This window comes from Plecotus auritus (genome assembly GCF_963455305.1).
Source record: "Plecotus auritus genome assembly, chromosome: 2".
NCBI classification, from domain to species: domain Eukaryota; kingdom Metazoa; phylum Chordata; class Mammalia; order Chiroptera; family Vespertilionidae; genus Plecotus; species Plecotus auritus.
In genome coordinates this window covers 11,245,395-11,256,436 of record NC_137771.1, presented here as the reverse complement: position 1 = coordinate 11,256,436, position 11,042 = coordinate 11,245,395, and the positions used below count along the sequence as shown (strand labels likewise).

The window sequence follows — 11,042 nt, the reverse complement described above, 5'->3', positions numbered from 1 at the left end:
GCAGGGGAGGGGGGATTCACCAGGCTCACAAAGCCAGCCCGTGGGGAAGACAAGGGGTACCCCAGAGGGTCAGGACTCCCCTGCCCTGCCCACCCTGCTGGCCTGTGGTTTCTGGAACTCCCGGGGCCTTCCTGACAACAGTCCACACATCCTGGTCTCCCGCTGCAGGGGCCAGGCCCTCCCCGCCCTGGGGCTGGTGTGGACAGGGCAGGATCCACGCAGGACCCGGCTCCAGGTTTCAGACCTATGATCTCCAGGCCCTGGGACGGGGTAAAGAGCCTCTCCTCGGCCACCCAGCTGCTCCTTCAAACCTCAGTTTCTCCACCTGGAAAAGGGGAATGATGGCCCTTCCCTCAAACTGACGAGGTTGGGCTGGAATGAGACGATGCAGGGAAACGCTTAGTGCAATGCATGGCACGTCACCAGCGCAGTTAGCGCTGCCCGAGCAGGGGAGGCCAGGCAGCAGCGAGATGCGCGCGGGGAGCGGCGAGAAGGCTCCCAGGACTTTGAGGAGGTCAGGGACCCATCACTTGGGGCGGAGAGGGACGTGTCGCTTCATGCGGTCGGGCACTTTAGGAAGCTTTCTGATGATGAGAAGGATGAGGCAGGAGAGGTCGTCTCTTCTGAGACAGGGCTGCGGGCGGTGGAGTGATCTCAGGGCTCCGCGCCCCTCTGCCCGGCACCCTTCCAAGGACTTCATGTATTGCATTTCACTTGGCTCTCGCCACAACCCTAAGGGGCAGAGGTAGCATTCTTATTCTGTACATGGGGAAACTGAGGCTCACACACCCAGGAAGGAGCAACGTAGGGCACATCAAAGAGAGAGACCGCCTCCTCGGGGCTGGACTTCCGGCTGCCCTGGAAGAGGCTGTGTGGCCTGGGAGCAGGGGGCAGGGTCTGGCTTCTCCTTCCCAAGGGCGCTGTGGGTCAAAGAGAGCGTCCTTCCCTCCCTTCGGGAGCCGCGCCCCCATGAGAGGAGGGAGACAGTGATCTGGTAGAAATGCTGCAGAGAACGAATCCATAGTGGGCAAGACCGGGAGGACCCCACTCTGGTCTGGGGGTTGCAGAATGGCTTCTAGGGGGAAGTGTTACCCTTCACATCCCCCAGAAAGCTTGAAATAGAAAGGCCCAACTGTACCCAGTATTAGCTAGGACATGGACAATTAGAACTCCAGACCCTGCTGAAGGGGGTGCATTGTGTATGGCCAACTCGGAAAACAGGCCGTATCTACTAACTAAACATACACATCTCCTAGGCATTACCCTTACCCAGAAGTTTTGACTTCAGGTTAAAGACATTAGTACATTATTCAAATGTTTTTTAAGTGTTTTTCCCGAAAGGCAGTGGTCGGCCAACTCATTAGTCAACAGAGCGGCAAACCGCGGCTCGCGAGCCGCAGCTTGCCGATCCCTGCCCTAGGACATGGCAGCTATATCCCCGGATTTGTGCTCAAGAGGAGCAAGCACTCATCGTCACCGGAAGATATACAGGAAAAGGTTCATCGAGTCTTAAGCCCCAGACCAGAGACGGCTCCTACGTCCAGCCACGGGAGACTGAATGAATAAACTGTGATAACTTTTTACCGCGTGATGCCACACAGCAAAGCGGAAGAGCGAAATGCTGCTACACACGGCTGCACAGTGGCTCTCCTACAGGTCAGACTGAGCAAAGGAAGCCGAAAGCGCACCGTGTGAGTCCACCGACAGGAGGCTGGCAAGGAGCCCGTGGTGAGAAGCACCAGAACCTGCTTGGAGCCCGGGGAGCCTTCCAGCGTGTGGGCAATGCCCGGGGGGTGAGTACACCGGGTGTGCATACGTGGAGATTTGTTGAGCCATACATGTAACACTGATGCACTTTACCGAACGTAACACATTACAAAGTCAAAACAAGACAAGTGGAAAAGGGGAGGTGGGCCAAAGCTAAGATCTGAAGGATAAGTACCAACGGGCCACGGAGAAGGGGAGCAGTGCTCCTGGAGGGGAAACCAGCATGTGCTGCTTCTCATGGCGCTGGCCTCACTTAATGGTGCTCGTGCCCCTCGCTTCCCTATGCCCTTTCCGCTCACTGAGGGTTTCTGCTGTGGAAGGGGTGGGCAGAAATGACGCCAACAGCTCACGCCTCAGGTCTGTGTCTGAAGGTCCCCCCTCTGAGTTGTTGAGAAGGAGCTGCAGTTAGCGCGGGAGGGATAGGACTCGGAGTTCACAGTTGGGTTCAGAGCTCCACTGGGCTATGGATAGGTCACTTACCCGCTGAGCCTCCCTTTCCCCATCTGTAGAAGGGCCTTTACCATGTGGAGTTTTACAGAGTCTGGGTAAAAGAGATGTTCAGCAGATGCTTGTCATACAGGAATTGGGGAATAAGGCCTGAAAGCAAGCCCCCCAAACTTGTGGCTCCCCCTAGGGCCATGGTTGGCAAACTGCGGCTCGCGAGCCACATGCGGCTCTTTGGCCCCTTGAGTGTGGCTCTTCCACAAAATACCATGGCCTGGGCGAGTCTGTTTTGAAGAAGTAGTGTTAGAAGAAGTTTAAGTTTAAAAAATTTGGCTCTCCAAAGAAATTTCAATCGTCGTACTGTTGATATTTGGCTCTGTTGACTAGTGAGTTTGCCGACCACTGCCCTAGGGTAATCCAGCATGGCCCTGGTTAGGCCTCTGAAATTCCTGGCCTTGATTCCCTGTCACGTGGAGCTCCAATCACCACCTAGATCAGCGCCTGGCATATACTAGAGGTTCGGGGAATGTCGGCTCATGATTGCCAGCTCCGAATACATGCCAGGCACTGCTCTCAGCTTTTTACACACGTGGGCTAGTTTAATCCTCACAGTAAATACTACCTTCCATTTTACAGAGGGGGAAACTGAGGCACAGGGCAGTTAAGGCACCTGCCCACAGTCACACGGTTAATGAATGGAGCCTGGCTCTGGATCCCCTCCTCGTACCCACACGGCCATGTAGCCAGATTATACAGTGCTGCCCAACTGGCCTTCCCAAGACAGGTCCACAGAAGCCTGGAGAAGGTTCCTGAAGCAACCAGGGCTCCCCCAAGGCTGTTGTTGACCAAGAGCTACGCTGTTGGGTAGCCAGTGGGACACTTTGGCGCCCTGATGCCGGTGAAACCTACGCCCTTTTCGAGGAAGGCAAACACGCCCAGCATAATTGTCGAGCCAGCAGGCAGCTTAAGTCGCTTGTAAGCCCGGAGGTGCCCAGGAGGATGAGGCCCAGCAACGTGCCACCGCCGCCGAGGCGAGCCAGAGTTGCCCTTTTGGCCAGCTTTGGTGTTTTTTTTGGCTGTTGCTGTCATCATTATTGTTTTGAGGGAGGAGAGATGGGACACCTCAAGAGTCTGCTGTTTTGCTTAAAGGATTAATTTTCACCTGTAGCATCATGTGGGATTTGCAGCCGCTCCCTTTCCTCTGTGCCATCATGTTTTACTGCTCTCTTTCATTTCTTCATGAAGAAACCTGGTGAGAATGTTCTAGAAACTGCAGCCTGCGGGTGAGGTTGGGGGACACAGTGGAGAAAGCAGTTTATTCTCCCTGACTGAACTTAGATGCCAGAGAGGACCGCTGGGTGTGGGACCATTGGAGATGCTTTTTTCCCCCTGCCTCTTTATATATTTATGGGCTGTCCATATTTGCATAAGCAAAAAAGTAAAAAAAAATTATGGTGTGAATAACTAATATTTATTGAGCATTTACTACATGCTGATTTTACATGTATTAACTCATTTAACCCTTACAATCACGCTATGAAGTGGATATTCTTTTTTTTTAAAATATATTTTTATTGATTTTTTTACAGAGAGGAAGGGAGAGGGATAGAGAGTTAGAAACATCCATGAGAGAGAAACATCAATCAGCTGCCTCCTGCACACCCCCTACTGGGGATGTGCCCGCAACCAAGGTACATGCCCTTGACCAGAATCGAACCTGTGACCCTTCAGTCTGCTGACGCTCTATCCACTGAGCCAAACCGGTTAGGGCTGGATATTCTTATTAGTCTTATTTCCAAGTCAGGAATTGGAGTGTAGAAAAGTAAATCAGGTAATGAAGAATTCAAACTATCAACATTTAAAAAGAGATTGTCAATCAAAAGGAATGACCTACTGATGCTATGACATGGGTGAACCTCAAAAACATTATGCTCAGTGAAAGAATCAAGACACAAGAGAGCACATATTGTATGATTCCATTTATATGAAATGTCCAGAAAAGGCAGTAGATGAGTGGTTACCTGGAGCAGGGGTGGAAACAGGGAGTAATGGTAAATGGGCATGAGAGATCTTATTGGGAGAAATGAAATATTCTAAAACTGATTTATAGTGATAGTTGCATAACTTATTAAATTTACTAACAACCATTGAAACGGGTGAATTGTATGGTTTGTAAAATATTCCTCAAAGAGTTGTGAGACAAAGAAGTGTAATTAAAATATGAAAGTCTAACATTTATTGAGCACCTAGTATGCACTTTACAGGAATTTTTTCCAGCCCTAACAGCTCATTCATTTGTTTACCTGAACTCATCTTTGTTGAGAAGCTATTATGTGCCAGGCACCATGCCAGGACACAGGAGTACAGCGATGAACTAGACTTGGTTCTGGTTCAAGGTCCCTGCCTGATGGAGGTTATGGTGTAGTGAGCATTGAGGGTTGAGGTTGGGGTGGGGTGGAGATGCATATGAAAACACCAGTGATAACAAGAGAACAGACCTGTCTGTCATGCTGTGTGTAGGCATGGTGCTGGCATAGTTCCATGGATGCATCCCAGTCCAGACCTGGTGGGTGCTGGGAGGGCAGAGAAGGTTCTGTGCATGATGCTGAGACCTGAAGGAGGAGGGTAGTTACCAGGTGAAATGGTGAGAAAGTAAGGTGGGAAGAATGAAAGTTGTTTGACCACTCATTCATTCATTCATTCATTCATTCATCCATTCATCCTTCCTTCATTCACTTAGTAACTGTTTATTGAGAGCCTGCTACGTACCCAGCAACTTGATGAGGTGGCTGGCAAGGTGGCTGTGACAGGGACAGAGGGTATGAGAAGGGCCTTGCGGGTGAAGTTATGCCCATTTCACTGATGAGGAAATGGAGGCTCAGAGATGAGAAGTAACTTGCCCCATCACACAGCTGGGACAGAGATACAAACCTTGGGCCAACTTTGTCTCAAAAGCCCAACTCTGAAAATAGTCTCTCTTCTTGCTTCCAAGAAGAGTGTCTGATATACCACTGTGGTTTTGAGGGCCAAGGGGAGCTGCCCCCCCTAAGGGAGTGGAGGCTGGCATCCCTCCTGTCTGCTGAATACCTTGTGAGGACCCACCTATAATCCCTTTGGATGACGGATGGGGGACATGAAGGTGTCCAGGGTTGAGGGGAAGGGACCACTGACTTTACTGTCCTGAGCATTGGATAGGGAATGGAACCAGAATTGTAGACCAAGTTTTGCCACTAATTATTTGGGCAGCCTGAGGCTAATCCCTAGCCTCTCTGGGCCTCAATTCTCCTGCCTCTATAATGGGAACATTGGGTTTGCTGCACTCTGACTCTGTCTGGGCTGACATTAATGACCAGGACTTTTGGCCTCAGAGGTCCCCAGAGCTATGTGGTGGAAGTAGGATGACCAGCTGGTCCTGGTTTGCCCGGGACTTTCTGGGTTTGAGCAATAAAGGTCCAATGTCAAGGGAAACCCCTGGGTCTTGGGAAGATGGAGACAGTTGGTCACCGTAGCTGGAGGGCATAAGGTTAACCTCCCCGCTCATGTTACCCACAAAGATCAAGAATCACAGCCTCTCACTTTTGCACCTGTGAGGCCACAGAACTGTTTTTTAGCCATTTGGTTTGTACATATCATGTTTCTACAATTCAGTTGGAAGTCTCTTCTAGCCTGGGTTCGACGTCCTCCATTTCCTTCAGATCTGCTTCTGCTCAGCCATCTCTTCCAGGTCGGGTGTCTCCCCCTGAACCCCCTCCCATATCTCAGGACGGTCCTTTGGGCTGCCTGTCTCCATTAGCTCCCCCGGAGCTCCCTAAGTTCTTGCCTTGCTCACAATTGATTGCCCAGCATTGGGGCAGGGCCTGTGCTCAATAAAGGATTATGGAATTTCTGAGTCTCTTCAGTGCCCAGGACAGGGCTGGGTATTCACTGCCCCCCCACCCCAGGGTTTCACACCCCAACCCCAGGACACTTCTGTTGGCAGAACAGATTGTGCATAGAAAAGGCTCCAGTGGCTTCTTAACCCCCTCTGTCCTGCAGCCCTTTGGGCATCCGGTGAAGACTGTGGACCCCTTCTCAGGATAACTTTTTTAAAATAAATATATTTTTAAATTGATTTCAGAGAGGAAGGGAGAGGAAGAGATAGAAGCATCAATGATGAGAGAGAATCTCTCATCTTGCCTTCCACTGGGGATTGAGCCCACAACCCCGGCATGTGTCCTTGATGGGAATCAAACCTGGGACCCTTCAGTTTGCAGGCCGAAGCTCTGTCCACTGAGCCACACTGGCTAGGCCCTCTGAATAATTTTTTAAAAATTGCATTCAGATTACAATGAAAACAATTTTTACTAAAATACAATTATAAAGTATTTAAAAACGTTTAGGATATAATAACATGTGCTTCTTTATTAATCCATTAAGTAAGATTTAGTGGTGAGCCTGATATGACCTTAATTGAAAAGTTGTGGTAGCTTAAACTATATTTTGAGATATCTACAGTAACTAAAGTGTGATGTGAAAATATCTGTGATTTTTATTAGTGGCAAAATCACAGGGACTTTTACCTGTTGGCTGCATTCATGACCAAAGGAAATGCTAAGTATCATTGAAAGATTGGTGAAAAATGGAGATACAAACTCTTGTCCATCCCAATGTCACGAACCCTTCAGAATTCGATCCTCAGCTTCCTCGGGGATATCTATGAACTCCTGCTTTAAGGCAAAGGGGTTTTGACTCTTTAGGTTAAGTAAACAAGAAAAGCACCCAGAGATGAGAGAACCAGGGGTAAAGAGCCGTGCCCACACTGGGCTGGGATAAGCAGAAAGGTTTCCCGGCAGGGCAGTTTCAGGCTGTGCTGTACAGGTGAGCCTATTTTGGCAGGAAGCAAGAAGCTAGAGGGGAGGGAAGGAAACATGTGGAGGGTTTGCTCTTATGAGTGAATCCAAAACAGCAAACATCACAGCCTCGACCTCACCCTAGCGAGCCTTTGTGTCACCTTTGTGTCTCTTTTGTTGCTGAGAACACCAAGCCATTGTCCCTGTAAAACAGGGTACCTGCCCTCAAGCTTATACACAATGAGACAAAACAAACACAAAATTTAATAACAAGACAAATATTAAATTTCAATTTAAAAAAAATGTGTCCAGAAGAATCTGGAACATGCCACCTATCTTGCGAAGTGCACGCAGTGCAACCCACAGGCATTCAAAGGTGGGAGTCACCTCCTCTCCGAGGTTTGTGGTGAGGATCAGATGGGGAAATGGACAAGAGGCCAGTGGAGTCGGAAGGACAGAGTATTCGCTTTGGGACTGCTTGCTGCTGCTTCTCTAGTCTCAGTGACCTCGGTAAAATGGGGACAATAACTAAGTATGGCGCCTGACATATACTAAGCACTCAATAATGAGAGCTATTATTACCATTTTAAAAAAATGATACATGTTTGCAAATTGATTCTAGCGAACACCAAATTGGAGAACTTGGTCTTTAAGGTGGTAGATCTGAAAACAGATTTGAATGAATGAAAGAATGAATGAACGCGTCCACGGGTTGGCTCCGCCCTCCAGATAGGTTCCTCCCCAACGTTGCCCCCTAAGTGGCTCATTGAAATGGACTTCCTGCTCTGGGGTCAGCTACATGTCAGCGTGTGAGTGTAGGGTGGTGTGGAGGTGGTCAATCCGGCGGGAGCAACAGCAGCCCAGGCTGAGCAAGAGGGTGTCATATTCCCTAATGGTCTTCACTGGGACTACTCTCCCCCCTCCCCCGTATCCCCTTAATCGGCGGGGGGCTAGGGGGCTCTGCAGTGCCCAGGAGGAACCTGGGGGCAAGGGGTGGAGGAACCTGCCTGGGTCCACCGCGTGGGGAACGTGCAGGCACAAGAGAGGCCTTATCCTGGGAACGTCGATCTAGGCTGCCCAGGCTGAAGTGGAGGTGGGGTGCAGATGCACCTTTGGATGCTATGGTTCCCCAGCCCTTCCAAGCCGAGGTTTTCCGTACCCCGTGAGAATTTGGGTCCTGGAGATTGGGGTGGGAGAGAAGCGGAGTCTCCTTGGCAGAGGACGTGCGGGAGAGGGCTACCTAAAGCGGAAAACGAGCACTGCCGAAGCTGCTTGTCCCTTTAAGAGGCCGGGCTAGCTCTGCGGCGGCTCCAGCTAACCGCAAGCCTGATGCAGCTCGGCGGTCCGTGTCCCCTCGCAAAGAATCCGAGCCGCGCGTGGCAGCAGGACCCGGCCGGAGAGGCGTGGTCCAGGGGACCTGGGCGGAGCTAGAGCTGCAGACAGCCGGTCATTGGCGCCGAGGTAGGGGCGGGGCCGAGGAATGGGCGGGGCCGAGTGTGTGGGCGTGGTCCAGCGTTGCGGGTCTCGAGGCCCCGCCTCTGACAGGAGCAGCGCCGCAGGAGGCGGATGGGCGGGGCAATGGAGGGGCGGGGCCTGTGTCTGCAGTGGGCGGGGCCCGCCGCAGAGAGAGGGGCAGTGCCGGCTAAGAGTCCTCTGCGCGCTGCTGCCGCGGCGACTCCACATCGTCTGTGACAGCTCCCGCGCCGGTATCCGCAACCCTCGCTACATCGCGCAGCCGCCTCGGCCTCCGTCGCAGCCTGAGTCCTGTTCCTTGCCTCCGCGCCCACATCCGGGGGCGGTCCGGCTCTCTGTCGCTGCGGAGGCCGCATCTGGAGCTCATCTGGAACTGCCCGCCCGGCCGGCAGCGCTGGAGCCCGCGCCCAATCTGGCCCGGCCGCGCCGGGAGCCTTGCCCGGAGCTGGAGCCTCCTCTGGACCCGCGGGCCCGGGGCCCTGAGCTGCGCAGCCGGCGCATGGTGAACTCGTTGCTGTTCGGGGAGATGGCTTTGGCCTTCGGCTGTCCGCCGGGCGGCGGCGGCGGGAGCTGCCCTGGCGGGGGCGGCGGCGGGACCGGGCCAGGGCCATCGCCGGTGACGGCGGCGCTGCGGGATGACCTGGGCTCTAACATCCACCTCTTGAAGGGGCTCAACGTGCGCTTCCGCTGCTTCCTGGCCAAGGTGCACGAGCTGGAGAGGCGCAACCGGCTGCTGGAAAAGCAGCTAGAGCAGCAGCAGAGCGAACGCGAGCGGCGGCTGCGCTACAAGACATTCACCCGCGAGCAGGCCGTGCAGACCGGGCCGGATCTGCTACGGCCACCCGCGCCCGGCAGTGGCAGCGGCGTGGCTGCCGGCACCAACGCCAACGCCGCGGCCCTGGGCGGTCTGCCCCCCGGCGGCGGCTCTCACCCGCAGCTCTATGGCCGCTTGCCTGGGACCATCTGGAGCTACACGCAGGTGCGGCGCACGGGCGGCGGCGGCGTGGAGACAGTGCAGGGCCCCGGCGTGTCGTGGGTGCACCCCGACGGCGTGGGTGTGCAGATCGACACCATCACGCCCGAGATCCGTGCGCTCTACAACGTGCTGGCCAAGGTGAAGCGCGAGCGCGACGAGTACAAGCGGAGGTGAGTGCGGCCTCGCCTCTCCCCTGTGGCCCGCGGAATGTGTGCGCTAGGGAGGGGCCGGGGCAGCCAGCTGGTCCTAGCAGGTGGGCTGCAAACTGTTTGCAGAGGCCCCTACGTGGGCTTGGAACACTCAGTTATCTAGTTCCATGAATGGGGGACGGCGCTGACCACAGCAGGGGGCATCTCTGAACCTTTGTTGGACGAGGCACATGCTTTTGTAGGTGACAAAATAGCCATCGGTGTTTTAAGTAATCGCATTTAATTCTCATAGCAACACGGAGTGTAGAGCATTCTTATCACCATTTTATAGATGAGGACACTAAGGCACGGAGATGCAAGTGACTTGTCTAAGGGGACTTGTCTAATAAGTGGTGACCCCAGGATTTGAACTAGTGATTTTAAGGACTCCTGTCCAGTCTGTCTCCCAGCCTAGGTACTTTCCCAAGAATATGAAGAGGAGCTGCCCACCTTCCCCGGGTGAAAAGAAAAAACTCTTAAGAAACCCACTGACCTTTTGTTCCTTCAATTAAATGAGATCGTGTATTTGAAAACGGATGCATCTCTGTCTACCCACTGGGGCTAGGGTCTGCCTTCTTGCTCCAGCTCTGTAGGATCCAGCTGGCTGGGCTGGGTAACCAGACCTACATTAGATAGGCCACAAGCTTTTAAAAACACCTCCCTTCACTCCTCTCCCCTGCCATCCCATTGTCATGGTTTATTGGGCCTCAACAAACTCAGCCCTGAAGGCCCACAGAAGGAGGTAACCTTGGGCTGGAAGACTGGACATTGAATGGACCAAGACCACCATCTCTGAGTAGGGTGCCAGGCCGACTACCTACAGGACTGGCCAGCACATTTCTACCTAGCCCAGGTCCCCCAGGTGGGAAACTAATCTTGTTTCCTGCCTACAGCCTGGCTGATAGAACTCTGGGCTCCACTTTCAGAGGAGAGGAGAGGAGAGGGGTCTGCCTGTCTGTAGTATCTCAGGCCTGGGTGGGGGGTGTCCCAGCCTGGGCAAGTCTGAATTGAGAACTTGGCTCTAAACTCCTGGATTTGGAGGATGTGCTGAGAGGATCTTTCCTTCTCCTCCTTGAGTCCTTGAGTCACAGGAGCACAGAGGTCTGCCCAGGGAGCTGGGCATGGGTCTCCCTCCTTCTCCTCTACTGGGAAGGCTTCAAATATCAGCTCCATCACCTGAGATTATTGAACCACTTGGGAGCCTGCTTGCTCATCAGAGAAATGGAACCATGAAATTCACTCACAGTTGCATGAGGCGAGAGCAGGGTGGTGATGCTTTTTGGAAAGGTATAAAATAATCAAGTTGATGTCATGAAAGACGGTAGTCTCTCTGTCAAGCTCGCAGGATACAGGTGCCTGGAGTCT

The 11,042-nt window shown here is 52.9% G+C and overlaps 1 protein-coding gene across 2 annotated transcripts in view; it reads left to right on the top strand.

The window, feature by feature from the left end:
- Positions 1-8,652: 8,652 nt before the first annotated feature.
- IFFO2 (intermediate filament family orphan 2) overlaps positions 8,653-11,042 on the top strand; it is a 41,344-nt gene continuing 38,954 nt past the window's right edge. Inside the window, exon 1 of one of the 2 annotated variants that reach the window (XM_080654319.1) lies at positions 8,653-9,659. In XM_080654319.1, coding sequence (XP_080510445.1) covers positions 9,013-9,659 — 647 coding nt within the window. In that variant the 5' untranslated portion in view covers positions 8,653-9,012. The remainder of the gene's footprint in view (positions 9,660-11,042) is intronic. The other variant, XM_080654318.1, reaches the window with a different exon arrangement.